We start from the raw sequence: 27671 nt of genomic DNA, 5'->3' as shown, positions 1-27671 counted from the left end.
ACTTTATTAAAGTTGCACAGGAAGAACCTGGAAGGGGAAATTGGAAAGCATGTGTGGGGTGTTCAAGAAGATAAAAATTCCAGAAAATGGTACCTTAACTGGGAAAAGAGCATAAAAGTCAAGTATAGTGTGATAAAGAGCTGAATTAATAGGAAGCAAAAAGATTAGCTCATCCACAACCTCTGACAACAAAGAAAGCAAAGATACTAACCAAGTCTATTAGCATCTTAAAGATTTCCTGAGGATCGTCCTGGTCATTGGTACTCTTAGAGCTGTTTTCTGAAGGGAGCATACCCAACAATTTCTGCCCTAAGGTCTTCTTACTCCCTGGTGATAGTGACCCTAAAATAGAACATAAAAATCCAGTTGAGACATAAAAAGACACACACTGACATACTTCCAGGAGAAGAGGTAAGTGTGAACCAAGGTTAATTCATTCCTAAATCAATCAGGACCCTGTCCTCTTCAGGGACCCTCTAGCATGAGTGAGGCAGGCAACACAGTGCAGTGGGGAAAATGGACTTTAGAGCCGGCAGCAAACGCAGGTGAGAGACCAGAGTTGGAGAACCCAGAGCAGTGCCCTGCAGTCTCATTGCTCAGCCCTCTCTACCCAACTCAGTCTTCAGAGGAGCCAGCGATCCACATTTGTACGTGTGATCTTCCGATGTCAAGGTTGGCCACCTACCCACATTGAGAACACTCCCAGCAAAACATAACTGCAGACAGGTGGCCTCTGGCCAGAAAAAAACCTGGACTTGAATCCCCATTTAGCCACTTCAGAAGGGTATCACTTTAGAATAAAGTTCTCTAAGCTACACGTCCTCACCTCTAGAATGAGAATAATAGTCCCCATGCTCTATTGCTGGGCTGCCGTGCCATTTAAATAATAGAGCATGGGCTGGGAGAAGGGAGTGGTATTGAACAGGTACAGGGTTTCTGTTTAGGAAGATGAAAAGGTTCTGGAGATGGATGGTGGTGATGATTATACAACAATGTGAATGGACTTAATGAGACTCAAAAATGGTTAAAATGCTAAGATTTATGTATAATTATCACAATTAAACCACACATTTGTGAAAGTACCTAGCCCGGGTACTGACATAATACTTAAAAGTCCACATTTCTGCAATATTTATGCTGATATTCTTCATCCATCAAAAGGATGCAGTTTGTAGCAGAAAATACAAAGTCATAGATTTGTATACCAAAGAAGTTTCAGATGAACTCCAAAGGGACAGTTCCCTTTCCACCCATTCCTGATAAACCACAGTGACTGGGCCTCACACCTGACCTTCACCAGTGGCAACTATGGCAAAGGGGAAAAGCTAGACAAGTTGACTGGCTCATCAATCCTGAGAGTCAATGAATGTGTCTCTATTTTGTGTGTGTGTGTGTGTGTCTCAATCTTTAATCTAAAAAAAGAAATATGTTCATGAGCTATCTCAGAACTTGTCTAAGCTGCCAAATCAAGAAAAGTTAATATACTGTTAACTGCAAATTAAAAAAATGACCTGTAACAATCATTTTGCAACAAATTATTGAAGTATGTTAATAACGTGAATCAAAGTCTTGTCACTAAGAAGGGCTTCCCCCAGCGGCTGAGCAGTGCAGGAGCCCAAGGAGGCATGGCTTCAGTCCGTGGGTGGGGAAGATCCCCTGGAGAAGGGCATGGCAGCTCACTCCAGTATTCCTGCCTGGAGAATCCCAGGGACAGAGCCTGGCGGGCCCATAGGCCCACAAAGAATCAGACACGACTGAAGCAACTTGGCACACATGCTTGTCTCTAAGAAACTCAAAGTTAGTGAAGTGTATGTGGACTTTAAAGACTTCAGAGACGAACCAATTGTTTTAAATTCTGCTTCCAGTCTCAGTACCTTACGGAAAGCAAAGATTGCTCTCAAATCATGTTTTCAATGAAAAAGTTCCTGAATTCTGTAAATAGGCAAGGCAGGAATTCTGGAATATAAAATGAATACAAGTGCTGAAATGAATATGAATCTACCTGTTTCGTCTTTCTCCCTACTCTTCTTTCTGCATGTGTATTCAGTTGTGTCCAACTCTTTTCGTCCCCATGGACTAGCCTGCCAGGCTCCTGTGTCCATGGGATTTTTTCCAGGCAAGAATGCTGGAGTGGGTAGCCACTTCCTCCTCCAGGGCATCTTCCCAACCCAGGGATAGAACTCGCGTCTCTTGCATCTCCTGCACTGGCAGGTGGATTCTTTACCACCAAGCCACCTGGGAAGCCCATGCCCACGGAGGCCTTAGCCATTATACTTGCTCATCAGCTTCTGTAAATCTCAGAAGAAACACCTTTAAAAGTTAGTTTCAGGATAAAGTGGAATGCCTGTTTAAGAATGAGAGTTGAGGAATAATTTTCCCCCTTTTGCCCTGACTTCCACCTGACTCTAAATACATAGCTTTTATAATCTGCTTTCACCCACTTTCACAATTCTTGTTTACCGCTTATATTTTTATTATCCCTTAAGTTATTTCTTACCACTGCAGCAAAGAGATGGGTAAAGTTTAGTTAATGAAGCTAAACTTCATAACACTTGACCCATATACTAATACTAATATGCACTGTTTGAAAAGAAATATTTAAAACAAGTATTATGTATTAAAAGTTTCATTTGTTAATACTATAAGATTCTTATTGGTTCTAAATTCATCTGAAAATGAGAGATACTGGAATTAGGAAAATGGATTTTGACAAATAAGATTTAGAAATAGGGTCATTTCAGAATTTTAATAATAAAAATTACATTTCTTAATAAACTTCACTTTAATTATGACTGATAAATGGTTTCAAATTGGAATTTTAAATTGAAACAAAATGAGTTCTACTGAATAATACTTATAAATGAAAATTGACCATTAAGAGAAACTAATTTCGAAAAAATAATACCTATTTGTTTATATTGGACAGTCTACATACTTCAATGACAATTTGATTCTCTCATGGCATTTTTATATATTTTGTTTACACTAATGCCATAATGACTCAAAAATGGCCATGAACTTTTTGATAGGCTTGTAAACCAAAATCTAAACCTTAATTTCTGTTTCACTTTTTATAAGAATATTTTATTGACTTGTCCAATTTAAGTCTCCTCTACTGCTCAATGTGTCCTTCCAGAAACACACATTTCAAATAAAGTTCACTTAGGTAAGTTTAATGTTGGGTTTCACTCTCATTTTTCCCTTTAATCATCTAGCACTCATTATAAATTCTTTCCACTGAGCATGGTCTTGTTTAAATGAAATAGAAGAGTGCTAAAGTAGAGTCTCCTGTTATTTTATGATTTCATTTGCATAGGTAACATTCAGTGACCAACTTTTTCCCCATAGTTGCTAAATTTTTAGATAAATCATAAGTATATGTAAAATTTCAATTATATTCACCATATTAATGATGCTTAATTATAACTAAAAACAACTGAAATTACACCTGATTATTACCATTATAATTCATACTTACCATCTTCTTTAAGGTGCTTCCAATTTGTCCATTTTGTTGCTTTCTTACACATTTTATCCATCTGTGTCAATCTTAGTGCCTGGTCATTTTTCCTCATTAATTGTTGCTCAAATGCAATTCTGAATGCATCTGCCATTATGTAGGCTTCTTCTTTACTCTTCTGCAGAAGTTCCAGCTGGTTTTGAAAGAAAGTTTGAGACGTGTTAGAAGCAAAACCAGGGCTTCCCAGGTGGCTCAATGGTGAAGAATCTGCCTACTAATGCAGGAGCCACAGGAGACACGTGTCAGCAGTTTCCATCCCAGAATCAGAAGATCCCTTGGAGTAGGAAATGGCAACCCACTCCAGTATTCTAGCTGGGATAATCCCATGCAGCCTAGCAGGCTACAGTCAATGGGGTTACGAAGAGTTGGACGGAAAACCAGAACAATTTTTTTTTACCTTATTACTTAACTAAATGCTGAGTCAGATTAGCAAATGCGTCTTACCACTGAGTGGAGTCGAGTGCATATCCGTGATCTATTGCATGTTTAATTAGTACTTGCCAACTAGATTACTGGAAGTTTCTCTTATGCCTGTCAGCTCCTTGGTAATCCAGCTCTCAGACTTCATTATCAAGACAGGCCCTGTGTGTGCCCTTCCCAACAAGGAAGCAGGGAGGATGCCAAATGCCACATTTCATTTCTGCCTTGGGCCATTCCAGACAATACCACAAAATAATTATGAATACCATCTTTCAGATACCTCCCACTGGTCTTTGTAATCTTATGCTTTTCCTAATGAATTGATAATGTTTAGCTGCTTGCTTTGACATATATACTGAAGACTAAATTCCATACCTTCAATAAAAACATTCTAAAAATTATGGTCCACACTGTATTTGTTATTAAAGCCTAATCATAATGGCAGCTATCATTTGATTAAATGCCAGGCCTGGCCATATGCTAAACATTATATGTACTGTATTTCTTACAACAACCCTCCAAGCTAGTTATTTAACCCTCCATTTAACATACGTGTCCAAAACCACAAAGGTGGAAATTGATGGAGCTGAGATTCAAACCTGGATGTGGCTGGCACAAAGGTTCCTTCCACTGTACCTTGCAGCTTTTCTAAGAAGCTTCATGTTTATCTGTTAATCAATGTTGTGCATCCTGATGATTTTAAGCACTTTTCCTCTAATATCTAGTAATTTTAGGGCCATGTATAGACGAAAGAAAAACTCAGGAATTACTAACTAAAACAGGCAAACAACTTCATGGCTACGATACTGTGCCAAGTATTATTTGTATTTTGGAACCATGTAAACCAGTTTTTACACATTATTGTTACTGATATCATTTAAAACTAAGGATAAGTTCCATAGCCAATGACTACCAATGAAGCTAATTACTGCATATACTTTCATTTATTCAACTTTATATATTAAGTCCCCTACATACAAATGAGTTCCATTCCAAGATCACAATCACAAGTGCAACAAAGTTAGCCTAGGTACGCAGATAATACAATCAGCTACATACCGTTGCTTTTACACTTGCTTGCAGACATCCTGGGCTTGAAATAAAGATCTGTACTTTATACAGTACTGTACGGTAATGAAAACAAAAGCACAACCCCTTTAGAGGATGCCTGCATGTGACTGTACACCAGACGCATGTGAACTAACGTGATTGGACAAGGGAAGGCACACTCGCATCTCTCAGAGTTAGCAACTTGAAGGCTTGTATGCAGGGAACTTACTGTGTGAACAGAGAAACAAAGCTTTCGCGGTTTTTACCTCCTGTTTGAGCTGCAGGAGCGCTTTCCGAGTGGACACGGCCATTCTGGCACAAGCACAGGGGTTCCCTCTGGGACGGTGACAGAGGCAGGCTCCCGGCGCTGCAAGCTTCAAACCCAAAAGAATTAGCCATTACTAAGTAACACTGCTGAGCCGGACACAAACATGGGGCGCACACAAACCCACTGCACATTTCAGACAAGCACCTGATTCAGAGAGACTGCGACGGAAAACAAATAGGAAGCTGAGACCACAATTTCAGGACCCAAGTGGAAATTAACTACAAATGAGCATAGACTGGTATTACAAGAACAAAAACCTAAAGGAATTCTACCTTTCTTTTCAGTCTCCTAAACCTTTCACTTGGTATCAGTTTCCTATACCTCTGAGTCCTTGGCAGGAATTTGATCGAGTGAAGTAAATATAAACACCTATCTCATGGATTTCCTGGGACTGGGCTTGGCCCTGCCTCCCAGCATGGATTACAGTCAGGTCCTGCAAGGAAAGATGCATGCCCAGAAATGGTGATTTTTAACACTGATGAGGAATACCATCATCCTGCCACTCCTAAAAAAGATGCCCTGTGATCGAGTAATACATTCTTAAATACTTCCTGGCTCACCCAATGTTCTGGAATTGCATAAGGCCCAGATTCCTCAAAACCTGTCTTCAGATCACAATGAAGAAACTAGTCCATCTGGGTCACTCCTGGTTGACCATTATAGCCAGAAGAAAAGAAAGAACTGTTGTACTTTTTCTTAAAACTCATTTTGACAACTAACCCCAAGTTGCTTTCCCAACATACTCCAATTTAATGGGGGCAGTCTATGTGATTATTGGGCCATATCTTTTAAAGTTTCATGTGAAACTTACTACAAATTATTGTTGAAGCTTCCTGCTGCTGTAAATTTCATATGAATGGACTGGCTTAAAATAGAATCTTATCTTAGAGACTACTTAGAGAAGATTCCACAGTCTGTCTTAGGGTAAAGGCTATTTCAGAAAATTCCTTCTCGCATGGAAGATAACTGAAGTAGATAGCTTTCAGCTGACTTGAGTGTACACAGGGTGGTTACATGGCTGATTGGTATCTTCCCTCTTCCCTTTTCAACCTCCAACTTCTGTATATTGTGCCTGCAAAAGTTGCCAACAACCAGTTTCAGAATTCAAGGTTTCTGTAAGAACCTCTCAATTCCAGTTCTCTGTCCTTACTTCAGTGCTCCTCCATCAGCTGACTCAGGGCCCTTGTTCCTGCCTGTTACAAGGTTACTTATGACAGCCTGCTCAGGATTATAATAAAGCACATTTATTCTGAGCTCGCTCTCAGTTCAGTTTCTTTTAGGTTTCTTTTTGGCAAATACACTAGTTTTCCACCCAGGCAGTAGAGCATGGTAATCAAAAGCACAGACTCGAAACTCTACCTGGGTGTAAATCCCCGTTCCACCACTTACCAGCTCTGTGACTTTGAGCAAATTACTGAACCCTTCTGTGCCTCTGTTACCCTCATCTGTAAAATAAGGATTTAATAGTACTTACCTTATTTGGTAGTTGTGAGAATTACATGTATAAATCTATGCAAAGCACTCAGAACAGTATCTGGTGCTTACTAAGGACTATGTATTTGCTATTATGAATCGTAGTTACTTTATTTGAAGTTCTGTAATAAGTGAATGGCTACTCCCTCTCACTGATGTTTATTTCTCACGAGTCCCCAGGACTCTTTTTATCTTATCAGCCAAACTTCTACCCTGTAAGATATTTCACACCTCAGCAAGCAAATAGCAAGGCAGCAGTCTGGGCTCAACCCCAGCCTGACTGCGTCACTTCAGGGAGGTAAATGAAACCATCTGAGCCTGAGTTTCCTCTCTCTGTAAAATGGGGCTGATACCTGCTTTGCAGCCTTCACAAGACCATTACAAAGATCAGATTTTAAAATGTGTGGGAAAGTACTCTGCCACGGTAAGCCTCTACCCAGGGGAGATACTACTAACATAGTTTCTCCTGAAACTAGACAAAGGAAATAAAGGGAGCAGGAAGCGGCAAGCTCATCCCCTAGTGTCCAAAGGGTATAGTACCTGCAAGGCTGAAGAAGGGACACGGGCCTCTCACCCTCTGTCTCAAGGTGCTAAGCACGTTGCTATTGTAGACGAGGAGATGATGGCAATCACAGAAACATAACGGAAGTGAAAAATTCCCTCCTGCTAAATTTTCATAACTGCTTACCTACCTCAAGACCTGAAACCTCTGTAAAGCCACTTCTATCCTGGCAGGTGTCTTCCTGAGCCCCCTTCCGCTGTTTGATATCAAGCATGCCAAGCGCCTCCAAATACTGTTGATTCAAAACTGGGAAGGGCCACGTAAGAAAGTGTTAGTCATGATGTCTAACTCCAGCTTCACCTGATCTACTTAAACTAACATCACATACTCATTTCTTCTAAGCAAAGGATATACAACTACCCACAAAATCCACCTCCAGCCAGAAAATCTATCTCAAAGAATAGTGGGTATTAAGTAGGTGTTAATACACATGTGCGTGTGTGCTTAGTCGTGTCCGACTCTTTGCGACCTCACGGACTGTAGCCCACCAGGCTCCTCTCTCCATAGGATTTCCCAGGCAAGAATCCTGGAGTAGGTTGTGATTTCCTCCTCCAGGGGATCTTCCCGAGCCAGGGACTGAACACCAGTCTCCTGCATTGGCAGGCAGATTCTTTACCACTGAGTCAGGTAAATACATGTGTAACAATAGATAAAAATGTTAATTTTTAAAAATAATTTTATTTGTTTTCGGCTAGGCTGGGTCTCTGTTACTGCTCAGGCTCTCCTCTAGTTGTGGCAAGCGAGGACTATTCTCTAGTTCTGGTACACAGGCTTCTCGTTGTGGTAGCTCCTCTTGCTCCGGAGCATGACCTCCAGGGCGCATGGGATTCAGTAGTTGCAGCTCCCAGGCTTGAGCGCACAGGCTCAGGAGCTGCGGTGCACCGGCTTCGCTGCTCCAAGGTATGGAGGATCATTCCCCGGTCAGAGACCGAACCCCTGTCTCCTGCACTGGCAGGCAGATTCTTCACCACTGAGCCACCAGGGAAGCCCAAAATGTTATTTTAAATGTGGAAGGATCTTAACTGCAACTGAATCTGGTCGTCATTTGCTCAAAAAAAATTTGTAGGATTTTCAAAAAGAGAACATAGAATATCCACACTGTGAGACAATGAGATCTCATATACTATATTAATATACTGTCTGTCTTGAATTAATGTACTGTACCAGCTCTGTAAACTCGATCAGACTTTTCTTTTAGTTAATAGTTTTCATAAGAGGCTCTCAACCCAAATACTTAGAACAAGAGGGGTCCTGCTATTTACTGTGGAGCAGAAAACAGTAACTTTTCCTCTCTTCTTGCAGGGTAGAAGGATGGGGAGGAAGTACAGGGCTAGTGGTTAGCAGTTTCTGTCCTGGCACAAACCCAACAAGAAGGAAATCACTATCTGCTCAGATCACTGGTGTGAGAAGCATATCTGTACCTGCAGTTCTCACCCGGGGCATCGCCACAGTTCACTTACTATACTATGGAAAGTGCTGCTCTTGGGCCCGTGACCCGATTGAGCACTCATCTTATCCCTTTCAAGCCACCACTTTAAAAAGTAGCTTCTGCTTGGAATTCCCTGGCGGTCAAGTGGTTAGGACTCCGGGCTCTCAGTGCCAGGAACTCAGGTTTGACCCCTGGTCAGGGAACTAAGAACCCATACGCTGCAGGACAACTAGGCCCCTGAGCCACAACTATTGAACCCTTGTGCCTAGAGCCCATGCTCTGCAACAAGAGAAGCCACTGCAGTGAGAGGCCTCGCACGGCAATAAGAGCAGTCCCTGCTCAACACAGCTAGAGAAAGCCCTAGTGTAGCCAACGAAGATCCCGCGCAGCCAAAAATAAATTTAAAAAAAGAAAAAACTAATTGATGCATTTCTTCTTTTATTCTTAAAATATATTACTTCAAAGTATTAGCACTTTGTTCATATGTGTATTCTTAACATAGAACAAAACTGATCTTTTAACATAATATTTTTAAAAAATTATCAAAATACCATCCTACTTACTTGCATTTTCAGACTTGAGCATTTTAATTTCTTCTGTTTTTAGTTTCAAAGTTTCTTTAAGGACTGCATTTTCACAGTTTAGCCTGGAAAAGAGTACCCTCCAAATCATTAAAATATTAACATTTTGTAGTTGAATATTTAATCCCATAGTTAGAACATTAAAACCCAAATAAAATTTTTCTTACTCTAAAACTGTCTAGAATTTATATGTGTAACAAAAATTTAAAGGAATGTGGTAAGATTCTGTATTTACTCTTTTATTTATTTATTTATTTATTTATTTTGTCATACATTGATATGAATCAGCCATAGATTTACACGTATTCCCCATCCCGATCCCCCCTCCCACCAAGATTCTGTACTTACTCTTAACACGTCTATATTTAGCTGAGAAAATCAGAACCAGAAATAACTGTAAGGCATCTATCTTGAACACTCATTCCTCTTTACTAAAGTTTCAATCAACTTAATAACCATTTGAACACCAACTACATGCTTAGGGCACCTTCCAAAATTTACATAAAAAGCTACATAGGAGGTATAAACTTCCAGTTATAAAATAAATAAGTCCTGGGGATGTAATACACAGTGTGGAGACTATAGCCAACGATTACTGTACAGTATTTGAAAGCTGCTAAGAAAGTAGACCTTAAAAGTTCTCAACATAAGAAAAAAACATAATGATCTATGACAAAGAATATTAACTAGATTTATTGTAATGATCATTTTGCAACATATGCAAACACTGAATTATCTTGTACACCTGAAATTAATACAATGGTATATGTCAATTATACCTCAATGTAAGAAAAAGAGATACAGGGAACTTTGTCTATTGAATGAAAGTTGGAATTACTTACAGGAGTTCTTAAATTGCCCAACACCAGAGGCTTAAAAAAAATTGCTTTTGTAATTAAAAACAGTAGCCAGATCATCTGGTCTAATTTGTAACTTTAAATAAAATACTTATCAAGACATGTTGTGATATTCCTAGGGAATATTATATCCTGTGCTTGGAATATAATACGTATTCCAAATGATATAGGCCATAGGCCTCATATCATTAGAACAGTGGTCATGAAGTTCAAGTTTCTCAATTAAAAAGTGAACTGTGGTTCACATCACAAGAAAAAGAAATTCTGTAACCATGTATGGTGACAGATATTGACTAGACTTACTGTGGTGAACATTTTGCAATATGAACAGGTGCTGAGTGCATTGTGTTGTACACCTGAACTAATGTAATATGTCGGTTACAGCTAAAAAAATGTAAATCTAAGGCATCCCCGTTCTATGAAATCCCTAACAAATTAATAAAATGTGAAATCAGTTTTTCAAGCAATGTCTATAGCCCTTGAACAAAGCAGAAAAATATTACCTCTATTTATATTTATGTATTTAACTACAAAGAGAGAAAGAAAGGTAAAAAGAATGATAAAGTAAATGTGGTAAAGTTAAAATTTGGAGAATCTTGGTGAAAGATATATAGGAATTATCTGTACTATTCTTACAACTATTCTGTAAGTCTTCAATTATCTCAAATTAATAAGTAAGTTAAAAAAATTTAGGGCCCGGGGCCCGGCCCCCAGAGCGCCGAGCCCGGCCGCCCGGACCGCCCCGACCCCGCCGGCCCCGGCCAGGCGCAGCCCCGCGAGCGCACCCGGCCCGGGCCGCGTCGGGCCATGCGAGCCGACATGCGGCTCCGAGATCTCTCCCTGCGCCAGGACCCCGACCTGCGGCAGGAGCTGGCCTCGCTGGCCCGCGGCTGCGACTTCATGCTGCCCTCGCGCTTCAAGAAGAAGCTCAAGGCCTCCCAGCAGGTCCAGACGAGGGAGGAGGAGCCCCTGCCACCCGCTGCGAGCCGGAGCATCCCCACCTTCTACTTCCCCCGCGGCCGCCCACAGGACACGGTGAACGTGGAAACCGTCATTGCCAAGATCTAGAGGACCTTCGCCCAGTTCCCGCACGAGAGGGCCACCATGGAGGACATGGGCCACATGGCCAAGGCCTGTGGCTGCCCACTCTACTGGAAGGGACCGCTCTTCTGCAGTGCCGGCGGGGAGCGCACCGGCTCCGTGTCTGTCCACAAGTTCGTCGCCATGTGGAGAAAGGTCCTGCACTGTCACGACGCCGCCGCCAAGTTCGTGCACCTGCTCGTGAGCCCCGGCTGCAGCTACCTGGTGCAGGAGGACTTCGTGCCCTTCCTGCAGGACGTGGTGAACACGCACCCCGGCCTGGCGTTCCTGAAGGAGGCGGCCGAGTTCCATTTCCGCTACATCACCACGGTCATCCAGAGGATCTTCTACACCGTCAACAGGTCCTGGTCTGGCAGGATCACATGCGCTGAGCTGCCGAGGAGCACCTTCCTGCAGAACGTGGCTCTTCTAGAGGAGGCAGACATCAACCAGCTGACGGAGTTCTTCTCTTACGAGCACTTCTACCTCATCTACTGCAAGTTCTGGGAGCTGGACACGGACCATGACCTGCTCATCGACGCAGAGGACCTGGGCCGGAACAACGACCACGCTATTTCCACCAAGATGATCGACCAGATCTTCTCCGGAGCCGTGACGCGAGGGAAAAAAGTGCAGAAGGAAGGAAAAATCAGCTACGCGGACTTTGTGTGGTTTCTGATCTCCGAGGAGGACAAGAAGACTCCCACCAGCATCGAGTACTGGTTCCGCTGCATGGACTTGGACGGGGACGGGGCGCTGTCCATGTTCGAGCTGGAGTACTTCTACGAGGAGCAGTGCCGGCAGCTGGACAGCGTGGCCATCGCGGCCCTGCCCTTCGAGGACTGCCTGTGGCAGATGCTGGACCTGGAGAAGCCCCAGAGGGAAGGGAGGATCACGCTGCAAGACCTGAAGCGCTGCAAGTTGGCCAACGTGTTCTTCACACCTTCTTCAACATCGAGAAGTACCTGGACCACGAGCAGAAAGAGCAGGTGTCCCTGCTCAGGAAAGTGAGAGCGAGGGCCCCGAGTTGTCTGACTGGGAGCGCTTCGCCGCCGAAGAGTACATATACTCGTGGCCAAGGAAGCCGCGGGGGACCCCCGGGAGGGCGGGTACGAGGCTGAGCTCAGCCCCGTGGAGCAGAAGCTCAGCGCCCTGAGGTCCCCGCTGGCTCAGAGGCCCTTCCTGCAGGCGCCGGGCGGCCTGGGCCGGCTGTGTCGGCAGGAACATTCCAGGAGCCCCTGCACCCGCTGTCCCGCGGGGCCCCTGCGGGAAGGCCACCCCGGCCCCAGTCCCCGCCCCGGCCAGGGCCGAGGGAGCGCCCAGGTCAGTGCGGCCCATCGTTTCTGTGTACGTGTACAAAATGTGTAAAGTTACCTTCTATTTGCTGTGCAGAGCGGTTTAAAGAGTTTCATGATATCACGTTTGTATTTTGAAATAAAGAATTTAAGGATAAAAAAAAATTAGGTACTAAAGCCATCTATAACCCCAGGTATCAATTTCTCAATGACTGACCTTGTAAATATGCTATAAAGTTATTAAATAAATTCACACTGATAAAAGAGTTGTTCAGAAGATTGTAAAAAACAGTGCCAATGCTAAAATAACTTCAGAAACACAATTCTTAAACAGTATTTTAACACACAATGTATACTGTATTTTTTAAAAAAGAAAACAGTAACAGTAAAATATGGAACTGGTAAGTAGATAAGCAACATGAATTTCATTTTTCATTTTTGTATTTTTGGCCACACCACACAGCTTGCAGGATCTTAGTCCGCTGAGCAGGGATTGAACCTGAGGCCCTGGCAATGAAAACACTGGGTCCTAACCACCAGACTGCCAAGGAATTCCCTGAATTTTATGTTTACACTTAGGTCAAAGAAGAAGAAAGCCTAAACTACACTTAAATTATACACAGTTTAAAAATTTCCAAAGAAAATTATGGAATAATAATATACAAACCTGTCATATTTTTGGATCCAAGATTCCTCTATATTTTTAAATCTATTCTGATCAAATTCTATTTCCCACTGCAAGGCATTTATTTCCTGTAGAAAAAAATAGCACTTTCAAGGAAAATTACTACAATTAAATCATTTTATGACTTACAAATAACTGAAATAAATCATTTAGTCATTTCACAGAACTAGGCTAAAGAGAAAACACTAATTATTGCTCAAAAAGAGTCTGTGATATTTGTAAACACATATAACATGCCTCTTTAGCACTCAAAAAGCTTTACCGAAGCTTACTTATTATTAGAAAAATTTCAAATTGTCTAGCTTCAAATTTTGCTGGCTTGAGCCTAGATTTCTCATCACCTCCAATCCATGCAGACCCCAAAATACACTCTTGGAAGTCTGAGCCCAGGACACTCCCATTGAGGGAGAGTGAAACAGACACAGGAATGTGACCACTTAGAGTGATTCCTAACCACTTTTAAAAAAGAAGTCCTTTTTCATTATGGTTTATCACAGGACATTGAGTTCCCCGTGCTATACAGTAGGACCTTGTTTATCCATTCTGTGTAACAGTTTACACCTGCCAGTCCCAAACTCCCAGTCTGTCCTTCTTGAACCCCTCACCCCTTGGCAACTACGAGCCTGTTCTCTATGTCTGTGAGTCTGTTTCTGTTTTGTAGATAGGTTCGTTCGTGTCATATTTCAGAGTCCACATATAAGTGATATCATCCGGTATTTGTCTTCCTCCTCCTGACTTACCTCACTTAGTATGAGCTGCTTCCATGCTGCTGCCTAATTACCTTTTTAGTGAAGAGGAAACAGAAAGAGGCAAGCTCTGCAGGGCAAGCAGAGGGAGAAAAATAGAAAAAGAAGAGAAATAGAAGTGTCAATTTGGCAGGGTTAGCCCATGTGACAATCTGTTTTGGACTATGAGATCCAAAAGGGAAGGGACTGTATGAAGCTGAAGCACATCTGGTAGAAGGTATGCACAAATGACATAACCATTGGTATGGTGATTTTTAAGGAAATTCTATTGGAAAGATTATTGAATTGAACAAGTCCAAGCTGCAAGGGGTCAAATACCTTCTCCAAGGATCTCTTTTGTTCCACAGTTTTTTGAAGCACTGCCTGGGTATGACTTGTGGCTTTGCCAAATACTGCCTAAGAAAAACAAAACGTATCAGTGCAAATTAAGTATCTGATCACCCTTATACACAGGGGAAGTTCACATCTTTATTCTTCACATTTTTATTTTAAGACAGCAGAAAACGGCCTTGAGATGAGAATTCCCACAGAGACCACCTTTTGTATAGAGTTTGATAGTTCAAAATCAGAAGATCTTGGTCCGGTTCTTTCCCAATGAATGTGAGAACGAATGAATGGATTTCCCACACAAAAACGTGTCCATGAACATTCACAGCAGTATGATTTATAACAGCCAAAAAGTAATACTATAAACCACATAAATGCCTATCAACTGGTGAATGGATAAGCAACACGTGGTATATCTATACAATGGAATATTATTTGGTAATAAAAAGAGGAAGCAAGCATTGACACATACTACAACATGCATGAATCTTAAAAATATGCTAACTAAAAGAATCCAGAGGCACAAGAATCTAGACACATACTGTATGATTCTATTTATGAAACAGAAAAGGCGAAGCTATAAAACAGAAAGCAGATAGTACTTGTTGGGGGATGGGAATAAGAATAACTACTAATAAGAGGTTCCTTTTGGAGGGTGATGGAAATAGTATAAATTAGGTTGTGATGATAGTTACACAAGTCTAAATTTAGTAAAAATAAATTGTATGCTTAAAACAAGTGAAATTTATGACACATAAGTTTTATCTTAATAAAGCTGTTTTAAAAATCTGTAGCTAAAAAAAAAAACAACAAAAAACTGTATTAAGCATTGATGCTATTATTTTAAAAGCTAAAACCAGGGAGTTCCTTGGTGATCTACTGGTTAGGATTCAGCACTTCCACTGCCATGGCCCAGGGTTCAGTCCCTGCTTGGGGAACTGAGATCCTGCAAGCTGTGCAACACAGCCAAAAATATAAAAATAAATGAAAAACAAAAGCTAAAATCATACTACTTATCACTGGAATGTGTACCTCATGAAAGTTTGGAAATAACTTCTTACCATGCTTTGAAGAATTTTCAATGCTTCCTCTTTACCTTCAAGTTGTCTTTGAGATGCCTCAAGTTCAGTTTTCAAAATTTCTACCTCCTGAGGAGAAGAATACAATCAGTCTTCCTATCTGTAATATATGCCACCGCTAATGATCAACTTAGTTTACATTTAAGCTCAACATTCACTTTGACTCAAAGCACTCTGACCTTACAAAATGAGGTTGGAGATTCCTCCAGGCTATATAAGTGGACCAGAGAGGCTAAAACAGATCATTACTATCAGGTATCAGTTAGGTCTAAAAGCCCAAATCTTTTGCTTTTACCCATCTAGGCCACACAGTTTGTGTGTGTGTTTGCTTCTGCTCTTTGGCCACACATGAGGCTTGTGGGATTGTAGTTAGTTCCCCAACCAGGGATTGAACCTGAGCAGCTGGCAGTGAGAGTGCAGAGTCCTAACCACTGAACCACCAGGGAATTCCCTAGGCCCCACAGTTAATAATTTGGACAAAAATCTTTAGACCACATAAATTAAGCACATGCTCATCCATACAGCTCCATGAGCTACTAATATTATGGCTGAGACTGTGCCCTCCATTCCAAAAGATATGTTCAAGCCTTAACCCCTGGTACCTTAAATTCGAGCTTATTTGGAAATAGGGTCTTTACGTAATTAAAGTCATACTGGATTAGGGTAGGCCTCAATCCAATGACTGGTATGATGAAGCTACAAGTCTAAGACTGTTGGTGGCAACCACCTGAAGCTAGGAAGGTTGTAAAGGTCCCTCTAGACCCTTCCGAGGGTACATGGTCCACCCACACCTTGATTTCAGACCTCTGAAATTAAAAGACGCTTACTCCTTGGAAGGAAAGTTATGACCAACCTAGACAGCATATTGAAAAGCAGAGATACTACTTTGTCAACAAAGGTCCGTCTAGTCAAGGCTATGGCTTTTCCAGTAGTCATGTATGGGTGTGAGAGTTGGACTATAAAGAAAGCTGAGCGCCGAAAAATTGATGCTTTTGAACTGTGGTGTTGGAGAAGACTCTTGAGAGTCCCTTGGACTGCAAGGAGATCCCACCAGTCCATCCTAAAGGAGATCAGTCCTGGGTGTTCATTGGAAGGACTGATGCTGAAGCTGAAACTCCAATCCTTTGGCCACCTGATGCGAAGAGTTGACTCACTGGAAAAGACCCTGATGCTGGGAGGGATTGGGGGCAGGAGGAGAAGAGGATGACAGAGGATGAGATGGCTGGATGGCATCACCGACTCAATGGACATGAGTTTGGGAGTTGGTGATGGACAGGGAGGCCTGGCGTGCTGTGGTTCACGGGGTCGCAGAGTCGGACGTGACTGAGCGACTGAACTGAACTGAGCCTCCATAACTGAAAGAGAATCAATCAGCTCTTTAAGCCACCAGTGTGTCAGGGCAGCTCCAGGAAACCAGTAGAGCAGCTTTCAGCAGAAGAGTTCACAAATGCACATGAAGACAGGCTTCCTGTTCCTGAGAGGACAGCCACCCTCATTGGAACTCCTACTCCCAAGCAAGATGGACGACCTCTGCAGACCACCTGGGTGCTTTCTGGTCCTCTGACTTGAAAGAGGTTAAATTAGGCCAGGTTATTTCAAGCCACACATTCTGCGGAGACAGATGAAAGGGAGTGACTACTATTTTCTCTGGGAGATTAGAGAAGTAAGGTGGAAAGGAGAACAGGAGGGCATGTTTACATAAACAGCCTTTATGAGAGATAAGGAGGCCAGGTGGAAGTTACGAGCTTGCCACCGTGGCTGGAGAATATCTGGAAAGCCAACAACTGCGTTCCATGCCATGTTAGTATCACTTAAACAAAATGTCTGTCAGTGGTCTTCATTCACATGAGAATTTGTATATCAGCCTGAGTACCTACCTCTAAAGTTTCATGAAGACGTTGCCTTAATTCCACATTTGACAACTCTGAATTAGAATCTATTAGAGGGGGAAAAAATTAAATATTTTCTTAAATTAGTTAGATATAGGACATTTGTTTACAAGATATCAAATACAGGCTTTCCCTAAATGGAAAAGAAAATAATTGTAATAAAGCAATGATGATTAAAAACAGGTAGCTTAAAACATTCCACAAATGAAAAGACACATACTTTTGAATCAAAAGATTCTTTTAAAAAAAGGACTCTTAAATAAAACTGTTGTTAATTAATTGATTAACTACTATAACCAAATACAATGTCAAAAAACATGAATGTTGGTGAGTGAAATAAATGAATTTTGGTGTTTTGGCTTAAGCCTGATCAATATCATGATATAAATATCTAAGAAATAACCTGAATTTAGTTTCTTTCCAAGGGGAATGACAAGAATTCTCTAATAACTTCAATTATTCTCTCCTTAATATGATCAACTGAGACATTAAAATGAGTTTCCCAGGAACTTAATTTTCATTGCAGTTTCACTGGCAACAGAAAAACACTGAAGTGGTATATTAGAGCAACAGGATGGGAAGTAAAAAGAAGCAAAACAATTAGAAAGACTATTTGGAAGGACATCAAAAGTTTCTCAAAATTTTTTTGCTATTCTGAACTTTCATCAACATAACAGTATCCAAGGGAAAACCTAAGTCAGGTTTTTACTCCGATAATTCAGGGTTCCAAGCAGGGGCAAAAGTGACTCTGGGCTGACAGTGACAAGTTCTATTCTATTAATACTTGTGGTAGGCAGAATAATGGCCCCCAGTGTCTACATCTTAATCCCAGAACCTGTGAATACCTAGCAAAAGGGATTTTGCAGATATGATTAAGAGCTTGGAGACAGGGGATTATTCTGGATTACCCAGCTGGGCCAGATGTAATCACAAGGCTCCTTACAAATGAAAGAGGAGGCAGGGGAATCAGAATTGGAGTGATGATGCAGCGGGAGAAAGACTTGACCAGCGACTGCAGGCTTCAAAGATAGAGGAAGGGGACTGTGGACAAGGGGACGCAACCTCTACAAGGTGGAAAAGGCAAGGGAACGGATTGTCCCCTGGAGCTTCCAGAATGAAGGCAGTCATACTTACACTATGGTGTTAGCCCAGTGAAACCTACTTTGGGCTTCTGACCTATAGAACTGTAAGAGAATAAAATTTGTGTTGTTTTAAACCATTACATTTCTGATAATTTGGAAACTGCTTATTAGCAAGAGGAAACGAATACCATATTCTTACCTAGAATCAACTTTGATGAAAAGACAAAAGGCCATAAATTCTCAAAATAGGAGCTCATACCATTACTATTATTTCTTATTTATATCCCACTAGTTTCCTAAAGTTTTTAATGTTCAGTTTGCAACATCTTTCTTGCAAAACAGTATCCATCCTCTATGCATGATAAAGACTTTGGAGAAAAATATGTAAATAAGCTCATCTTAATTTCAAGAAGGATTCTGAGGGATAGAGATCAATCCCTAGCTGCAACATGTTATTTGTACATCTGAAACCGTGTTTCTCAAATTATTTTCATGCTGTTCCACTTTGGAGGGGAAGTTTTACAACGGTGGATTACAAAAGATTCAGCCACACCAGAGCTGCGCCACAGTGCAGGCAGGGGCTCGCCCACCAGTTCCCAGTCACTTCAGGGATGTTAACATTGTATCACAAGATGATTCTGAATGTTATTCTCTCCTGAGTGTACAAGCAGAATTTATGTTTAGTTATGACATTACCAACAAAGGTCCGTCTAGTCAAGGCTATGGTTTTTCCAGTGGTTATGTACGGATGTGAGAGTTGGACTATAAAGAAAGCTGAGCACTGAAGAATTGATACTTCTGAACTACGGTGTTGGAGAAGACTCTTGAGAGTCCCTTGGACTGCAAGGAGATCCAACCAGCCCACCCTAAAGCAGATCAGTCCTGGGTGTTCATTGGAAGGACTGATGTTGAAGCAGAAACTCCAATACTTTGGCCACCCAGTGCAAAGAGCTGACTCATTTGAAAAGACCCTGATGCTGGGAAAGATTGAGGGCAGGAGGAGAAGGGACGAGAGAGGATGAGATGGTTGGATGGCATCACCGACTTGATGGACATGGGTTTGGGTGAACTCTGGGAGTTGGTTGACAGACAGGGAGGCCTGGCATGCTGCGGTTCATGGGGTCGCAAAGAGTGAGACATGACTGAGCGACTGAACTGAACTGAACTGGAAACAGAAAGATCAATTACTTTTATACCATCACCAATCAATCTCTAGAAGTGAATAAAGATAAATTTCTAAAACCCGTGATGGTGACCCATCTTCATGCACTGGAAGGGTGGCAGCACTGATCGCACTCATGAGGGAGAAAAGAGGATGAGGACAGCAGGCATTCTTACCCGTGAGACTTTGTCGCTTGTGATAGGGAATTTGGGGCCCTTCCAGGTATGGATCTTGAAAGCTCTTCTGCCTGGAATACTGAAAAACGGCGCCATTTCTTTCTTCCCCATTTCTTGAAAACAGGGGAGGACTAAAATTCTTTCCATCTGATCTTTTTCTAGATTTAAATAAATGTGAAACTTGCGCTTCACAAATGCCACCAGGCCTTCTTCCGAGGCCATACCCTAGATCGCCTTCTGCCATGTCATCGTCCTCTGTCTCCCAGGCCTGCCCCTCTGCCTCACTCGGCAGCCTCGCCACTCTGCTCATCAGTCACAGGCCTTCTTTACAATGGGCCGCCCTGGTGGCTAAGCAGTAAAGAAAAATCTGCCTGCCAATGCAGGAAACACGGGTTCTGTCCCTGGGTCGGGAAGGTCCCCTGGAGCCTTCTTTACCTAGTTACCTGTAGTTAAGAAAAAAACAGCAGTTAAAATCCAATCAGTATAATCAGAGTTGGGTTTGCCAGGGAAGAAAAGGTCCTTTCTGCATCATGCTGGCATAGCCAGCGATGCACAAGCATACAGATGCCCCTGGCAACCCAACTGAAGCTATTTAACATTTCAGGATTTTTTAAATAAGGAAAAGAAAAATCTGACTCCATATTTCCGAGGACATAGGACAGACTTACTGAATCCAATAATCAACTGATCAGGATGAAGAGATCAGGCTTTGCCAAGGAAACAACAGTCTTAACAAATGAGCTTCCAAAAGAAAGTATTCAGTTTTCACAAGCCTAAGAGCTGTACAAAATTCAGCAGTCTTGGGAGTTCCCTGGTGGTCCAGTAGTTAAGACCCTGGTTGGGGAATAAGATCCAACAAGCCGCGTGGTGCAGCCAAAAAATAAATAAATAAATAAATACATGTATATATTCCAAAAAGTCTCTGAAAAATCAGTTTCCAATGACTAAGACCATCCTACCTCTGTCCTTTATGGTCCTTCATCTGCCTGAGATACTTAGGTCTCTTACACTCTCTCCTACAGCTCTCCTTGGTTCATTGTCTATTTCTGTGCAGACACAATTAGGAGAGGTTTTGCTGGCTCAGTGACAGGTGGGAGGGAAGAAGGTTCCCTCTCCTGCCCCTACATCATCCCTCCCGCTCTTTTTTCTCAAACCAGGCCACATCTGTGATCAAAATCCTCCACTGTTTCTCAGCACAGAGTAAATGTCAAAGTCCTTCTAATGGTGAGGGGCCCCAGGTTCATCTCTGCCTGGTACCCTCACCCTGGGCCAGCCGTCCTGACCTCCGGGTGGTGTTGACCCAGCCAGGCACTCCTGCCCCAGAGCTTCGAGTCCCCCATGCCCTGAACACTCTTCCCCAGTGGAGGCACAGCTGGTCCCTCACCTCTTTGGATCTTTCCTACATTGTCTCCTTCTCAGTGCTGCCTTTCCTGGTACCCCACCTAAATTTGCCAACTCCTCCTCCCTCTCCTACTTCTCTGCTTGATTTTTCTCTTTGGCATTTATGACCTTCTAGCATGCCCCTCATATTTTACTCATTTTTCAAAGCACACAACCAAAAAGGGGAAGATAGTACAAAAGGGAGCCTAGGGAAGACTGGTTTTTCCAGTAGTCATGTATGGATGTGAGAGTTGGGCCACAAAGAAGGCTCAGCGCCAAAAATTGATGTTTCTGAAACTGTGGTGTTAGAGAAGACTCTTGAGAGTCCCAAGGACAGCAAGGACATCAAACCAGTCAATCTGAAAGGAAATCAACCCTGAATATTGGAAGGACTGATGCTGAAGCTGAAGCTCCAGTAGTTTGGCCACCTGATGCGAGGCCAATTCATTGGAAAAGACACTAATGCTGGGAAAGACTGAAGGCAGGAGAAGAAGATGGGGGTGACAGAGGATGAGATGGTTGGATGGCATCACCGACTCAATGGACATGAGTTTGAGCAAACTTCGGGAGATAATGAAGGATAGGGAAGCCTGTGTGCTGCAGTCCATGGGGTCACCAAGAGTGGGACACGACTTCGCAACTGAACAACAACAAAAGGGAAGCAGAAGGTGGCTCTGGCTTGCTTGCAATGCTTCTTAAAAAATAGGGTGTCCTGGACATTTCCTCTGCCAGGGCCCAAACCTGCTCCTGAGGGCACCAAGTGGAATGCAAGCTCCACAGAGTAGAGACTTTTGTCTCAATCACACTGCAAGCCCAATGCCTAAACAGTTATCTGAGACATGATCTGTGCTCAACACATACTTTTAAATAAATGGATAAAGGAAGGAAGGAATAAACTAACAAACTGAGGGACTTCCCTGGAGATGCAATGGTTAAGACTCCATGCTTCCACTGCAGGGGGCATGGGTTCGATCCTGGTCAGCAAACTAAGATCCTGCATGCTGAACGGTGCAATCAAAATAAATAAATAGACATATAAATAGTAGTGTTAGTCACTCAGTCATGTCCGACTCTCTGTGACCCCACGGAGCCTGCCAGGCTCCTCTTCCATGGAATTCTCCAGGGAAGAACACTGGAGTGGGTTGCCATTCCCTTCTCCAGAGGATCTTCCTGACCCAGGGATTGAACCCGGGTCTCCTGCATTGTAGGCAGATTCTTTACCATCTGAGCTACAGATATATAAGTAAAAGACAGATAGACAGATAGATAAATAAATAGATAAATTAAAAAACTGAAATGCTTGCCTGGGGTAAAAAACTGAACAGTCACCTTGGTAAGGCGCCCCACCGGATAACCTGGGACTAATTCCAGGTGAAGAGGCCACACAGGGAAGTGCCCACCACTAAGCCCTCCCACGTGGACCCCACTGGGAACCCTGCCTGGGGACAATGGCCTACCGGTTGGCTGAAGAGCACCAGAAACGCCCAGCCTTGGCGCCCCAGTACCAGGGCAGTTAAGAGGGACTTTCACCACCAGCATTTCAAAACAGCTGCTTTGAACTTCCCTGGTGGTCCAGTGGTTTAGACTCCATGCTTTCAATGCAGGGGACACAGGTTTGATCCCTGGTCAGGGACCTAAGATCCCACATGTCATGGTATAACTAAGCCCATGCACTTTAATGAAGACTCAATGCAGCTGATAAGAATAATACAAAACAGCTGCTTTGCTGAAGTTGTTTAGAAACATTTCATCCTTTTCTCAAGACTCATGTTTTTTAAAAAAGGAAAATAAACACATCTGCTATCCTTTCTAAATACCCTGCTGTTTAAGTAGTGGCTAACCAGGACATTCAAAACAGTTAAACCTCAGTCTTGTGTTTTTGCTGAAGTCTCTCTTAGTTTGCTACTATTAAAAGCACACACGGATGCCAAATAAATCTATCATGTTTGAAGGTATCATCTACCTGTTGCCTTTAGGGCCAAGGTACCATATATTTTCAGTGTTTAATAACAAAGGCCCTTAAAAAAATTTTAAAACAAAAAAATTGCCCTTAGAAAATTGGAAAAGATACGTCATAAAAGAAGGTACGTGAATGGAGAGAGACTCAGCATCATTCGTCATGAAAGAATTGTAGATTTAAACCACAATGAGATTCTACCACCTACCAATGACAATTCCAGGTGCTGCCGAGGATATGGACACCCACGTACACAGTAGGTGGGAGTGTAAGACAGTATACCCACTGTGGAAAAGTCTGAAGGTTTCTTTCAAACAAGTGACCCATCAGTTGCATTTACCCAAGAGAAATGAAAACACTGTTCATACAAAGATGTGTGCATGAATATTCAGTTCTTTGGCCAATATTCAAACTAGCCAAAAAAAACCTGAAAACAACCCAAATGTTCATCAACAGGAAAACGAACATATTGTGGTAGTCCACACAAAGAACATATTCAGTAATAAATAACAAACTTCAGACGTATGTGATAATATGAATCTTACATGATGCTAACAGAAGAACCATATACTGGTATGAAATATACTATATGAAATCTGGACCAAAGTAACGTACACAACAGACAACAGATCAATGGTTTCCTGAGGTGGGAAGGATGAGGGAACTTTTCTGGAGTGATGAAAAAGTCTTGTGTCTTGACTGGATGATGGTTTGTCAAATTCATGAAACCATACACTTACAATGGTACCTTTTATTATATGTAAATTATATCTCAATAATAAGCTGTTAAAATTTTTTTTAAAAAGTGAGGGATTTTTTAACTGGACTAGGGGAAAAGATGAGAAGTGTATTAAGTGGTTGTGTTGTCCTTGGTAAAAAAAATCATTAAACTGGATGTCTTATGTTGGTAACAACTTTTAAACCATGATCTAATAATTGCCAGCACTTGCTGCTTACTAGACACTATTCTAAGTGCTCTACTTATTCTATTTTATCTCCACAAACACTTTAAAAGACAATGCTATTATTGTTTAAGTCTACCTAGAACTATTACATTGAAGTACAGAGAGATTAAATAACATAGCTAGAGTTATAGCCAGATTCTGAATCTAGACTCCTCATGTCAGAGATACTGCTAGACTCTTCGCCATTGCTTTCTATCTTTCAGAGAACTTTAATGAGATTAATATCAGAGTAAACCAAGTTTCTATTATTTATGATATCAAATAAAACTGAGAGTGAAAGTCTAGGATAGCTAGTTTGGCCAACACTCAACACAGTATATTGGGTCCGTTTTTTCCCCAAATTTTTATGAAATCCTCTTGGTTCCTTTATACGTTTATTTCCTAAATAAGTCTATTTTTATTTGTCAAGGAAGATAGGTAATTACTTACTGAATCGAAGACAAATTCCTAAGAGGCTGCACTAGAGCAGATTTCTGCCTCTGTTAAGAAGGGTGTGGTCAGGGTCCAGCAGCCAGCAGTGAAGAAAATGGAATTGGTCAAGACAAAGGAAAAAAGCAGTAAGAGGAAAGAGTAAGCAACCACAAGATCAGCTAAGAATATTTTTCAAAGTGCCACATATATTCAAGCATCATAGGTATGCCTTGCCGCTGTTCAGAGCTGAACATGAGATTTCACATGGTCTAATGCTCTAGTGTTTTTTAAAATGTAACTTTGGGACACTTTTATATAACAAGTCTGGAGTGACTTTTTCATCACTCCAGAAAAGTTCCCTCATGCCCTTTGAAGTCATCCTTTCCACCCCAGGCAACCACTGATAACAGCAATCAAACTTGACCTTTAGAACACATTTCTTATAAGAAAGGAGAAAAGACTGAAGTTACATTCCATTCAACCACTTTTAAATGCATTCAAGGTTGACGACCAGGAAGGCAGCAGGAGGTGTGACAGAGAAAGCCCTGATCCAGGAGGCCTGGGTTCAAATCTCACACCACCACTTGCCGCTCTGTGATTCTGGGCAAGTCAGTTAACCTCTCAGAGCCTATGTCAGAATTTCCAAAATGGGTTTAAGCATAAATACTTTATAGGTGGATTACTATCAATATATTTGAAATCAGTGTTGGTTGATACAAATTTGAGTTTTAGCATCTTCATTTGTCAAGTCAGGGGACTGGATAAGACTCTTGTTCTTTAGACCTCTAAAATTCTGATTCTATTGCAGCATTCTTCCAAGGTGTGCCCCAGGGAACCCTGGCTCTATGGACTATTCAGTGTTGCTAGGAATAAAAGGATCTTTTTGGTTTCATTAAGGGTGTCTTTCTATGCCAGTCCAGGCAAAATTACACAGAAAATTACACAGCAGTGGCAGAGCCAGAACCAGAAACCACATCTCTGGCTCCCGGCCCACTTGCCAATGGCCACTGGATGAACAGACGACAGCCTGTGAGCAGACAAGCTGCTGCTCTTCTGTTAAAACAGCCCTGAATGGGACGTGGGTCTTCCTAATCCCTAAATCTAAGACCTAGTCTCCTAATCCCTAAATTTAAGACAGCCTCATCCCCCTGTCTCCTCTACCTCTGCACAAGCTATGGTGCTACTGACACACGTCCAAGGACCCCTTGGCTCCACAGCCCCACAGGGGTCCCTGACTGCCTCCTACCTGCCCACTCGGACTCCTTTTCCTCTTCCTGTCCCTTTTGTATATATTTGGCTTCCTCTCCTAAATGCTTTAAATTACATCTCCAGCTGGTTATCCTGCTAGCAATTCAAACACAGGTTGTTCAAAAATACTTTCACTGCCCTCCCCACCTCCACCCCAGATGTCCTTCTGAGTCCCCCATTTCTGCAAATCCATCAACCATGCTCCAAGACATTCAGGGACAAAAACTCCAGGATATAGGTTTTTTCCCTTTTTCTTCTTTGCTGGCCTTCAGTTGCCAAGTTTTCCACAAAATTTCCCCAAGCCGTGTCCTTCTTTGGGCTTCCCTGGTGGCTCAGGGGTAAAGAATCCGCCTGCAACGCAGAAACCACAGGAGAAGCAGCTTCAGTCCCTAGGATGGGAAGATCCCCTGGAGGAGGAAATGGCAGCAAACTTCAGTATTCTTGCCTGTAGAATTCCACAGACAGAGTAGCCTGGAGGGCTACAGTCCATAGGGTCACCAAGAGTCGGACACGGCTGAAACAACTTAGCACACACGTACGCACATGTCCCTCTTTGCACATCAACGTCATAGCCCTGGATGAATTTCTTTAACTTCTCCTGGGCTAAACCAATACTCCCTGACTGCTGCCAAGTCAATCATTTCCAAGCACACATCCAATAATGCCCCTCTCCTGCCCTAAAACACGCCACAGCTCCCGTGCACACACGATGAAAGCAGGCGTCACGGTTTTCTAGAAGGTAATGGCGGCTTCCACTTCCCGTGCCATGTGAACTCCCTGGGCAGGCTCTGTGCTTCCGTGTAAGAGGTACTTTACCTGCTCCCAGGCCCCCGCAGCCTCATCTCCTTAAAGTCCCTGTTGGAGCCATTCTCCACCCCAGGGATCCTTTCTCCTCTCAGGACCCCCTCAGTTCAGGACGGCCACTCCCTTCAGTAGCCCTCCTGAGTCCTCGGGGCCAGAAGCGATCTCTCCCACCTCTGAGCCCTCCTAGCTCAGCGTTGTACCTTTCTAACAGTCCTTCCTTCCTTCCTGATTTGTGTTTTTATTGTACATGCCCCTAATGCACGTGTCTCATTTACTTGTGCATAACAGGTGTTCCAGAGACACTTAATAGATGGAACTGAAAAAGAAAACAGACTCCTGCTTGGAAAACTTGGAACTAGAAACACCCACCCCCACTAGCCGGACAACTCTTTCCTTAGCAAACAAGTTGATCAAACAGACACCTAATTCGTGGCGAAAAAGGAAGTGACTTCAGCCCTTTCTGTAAACAATGGTCTACTGCATATCACTGTAGAATTCTGTTTAAATTTTTATGCTAAAATAATTTTAGACATACAGTAAGTTGCAAAGATAGTACCGTGAGCTCCTGTATACCCTCTACCCAAATTCTTTTAATGAAGTATTAGGGTACATTTATCAAAAATAAGAAATTAACAATGATACACACACTTAACTAAACCATATATCTGTATGTGTGTTAGTTGCTCAGTCATGTCTGACTCTTTGGGACCCCATAGACTATAGCCCACCAGGCTCCTCTGTCCATGGAATTCTCCAAGCAAGAATATTGGAGTGGGTTGCCATTCCCTTCTCCAGGGGATCTTCCGGACCCAGGGATCAAACCCTGGTCTTCCGCATTGTAGGCAGATTCTTTACCAACTGAGCTACCAGGGAAGCCCTAACTAAACCACATACTTTATCAGAATTTCCCGTTTCCCTTTGTTATTGTTCAGTCCCTCAGGCCTGTCCAACTCCACAACCCCATGGACTGCAGCAAGCCAGGCTTCCCTGTCTTTCGCTATCTCCTGGAGTTTGCTCAAACTCATGTCCATTGAGTCGATGATGCCATTCAACCATCTCATCCCCTGTCGTTCCCTTCTCCTCCTGCCATCAATCTTTCCTGCATCAGGGTCCTTTCCGGTTTCCCTACTGAAGTCCTTTCCTGTTCGAGAATCCAATCGAGGAT

At 42.5% G+C, this 27671-nt stretch overlaps 2 protein-coding genes across 7 annotated transcripts in view; one reads left to right on the top strand and one right to left on the bottom strand.

Annotated features, from left to right (window-relative positions):
• Positions 1-27671, bottom strand: part of CCDC125 (coiled-coil domain containing 125) — a 29197-nt gene that overhangs the window by 1099 nt on the left and 427 nt on the right. For 3 of the 6 annotated variants that reach the window (XM_043488582.1, XM_043488585.1, XM_043488587.1), the window contains exons 2-11: positions 19742-20184; positions 17310-17368; positions 15415-15501; positions 14345-14422; positions 13263-13348; positions 9346-9428; positions 7484-7599; positions 5257-5364; positions 3479-3653; positions 212-342 (exon numbers count right to left, since the gene is read on the bottom strand). In XM_043488582.1, the coding sequence (XP_043344517.1) occupies positions 212-342; positions 3479-3653; positions 5257-5364; positions 7484-7599; positions 9346-9428; positions 13263-13348; positions 14345-14422; positions 15415-15501; positions 17310-17368; positions 19742-20051 (1233 nt within the window). In that variant the 5' untranslated portion in view covers positions 20052-20184. Of the gene's footprint in view, positions 1-211; positions 343-3478; positions 3654-5256; positions 5365-7483; positions 7600-9345; positions 9429-13262; positions 13349-14344; positions 14423-15414; positions 15502-17309; positions 17369-19741; positions 20185-20409; positions 20576-24472; positions 26110-27671 lie in introns of all 6 variants that reach the window. The other 3 variants (XM_043488581.1, XM_043488583.1, XM_043488584.1) reach the window with 3 other exon arrangements.
• Positions 11040-12668, top strand: LOC122454175 (serine/threonine-protein phosphatase 2A regulatory subunit B'' subunit beta-like). The gene is given in 4 exon segments (XM_043488438.1): positions 11040-12237; positions 12240-12302; positions 12305-12361; positions 12364-12668. Coding segments are annotated over 4 exon segments (1623 nt in total).

This window comes from Cervus canadensis, chromosome 16, assembly GCF_019320065.1.
Source record: "Cervus canadensis isolate Bull #8, Minnesota chromosome 16, ASM1932006v1, whole genome shotgun sequence".
Classification (NCBI taxonomy): Eukaryota; Metazoa; Chordata; class Mammalia; order Artiodactyla; family Cervidae; genus Cervus; species Cervus canadensis.
The sequence above is the reverse complement of the archived record's forward strand: the minus strand, read 5'-3'. Positions and strand labels throughout refer to the sequence as shown.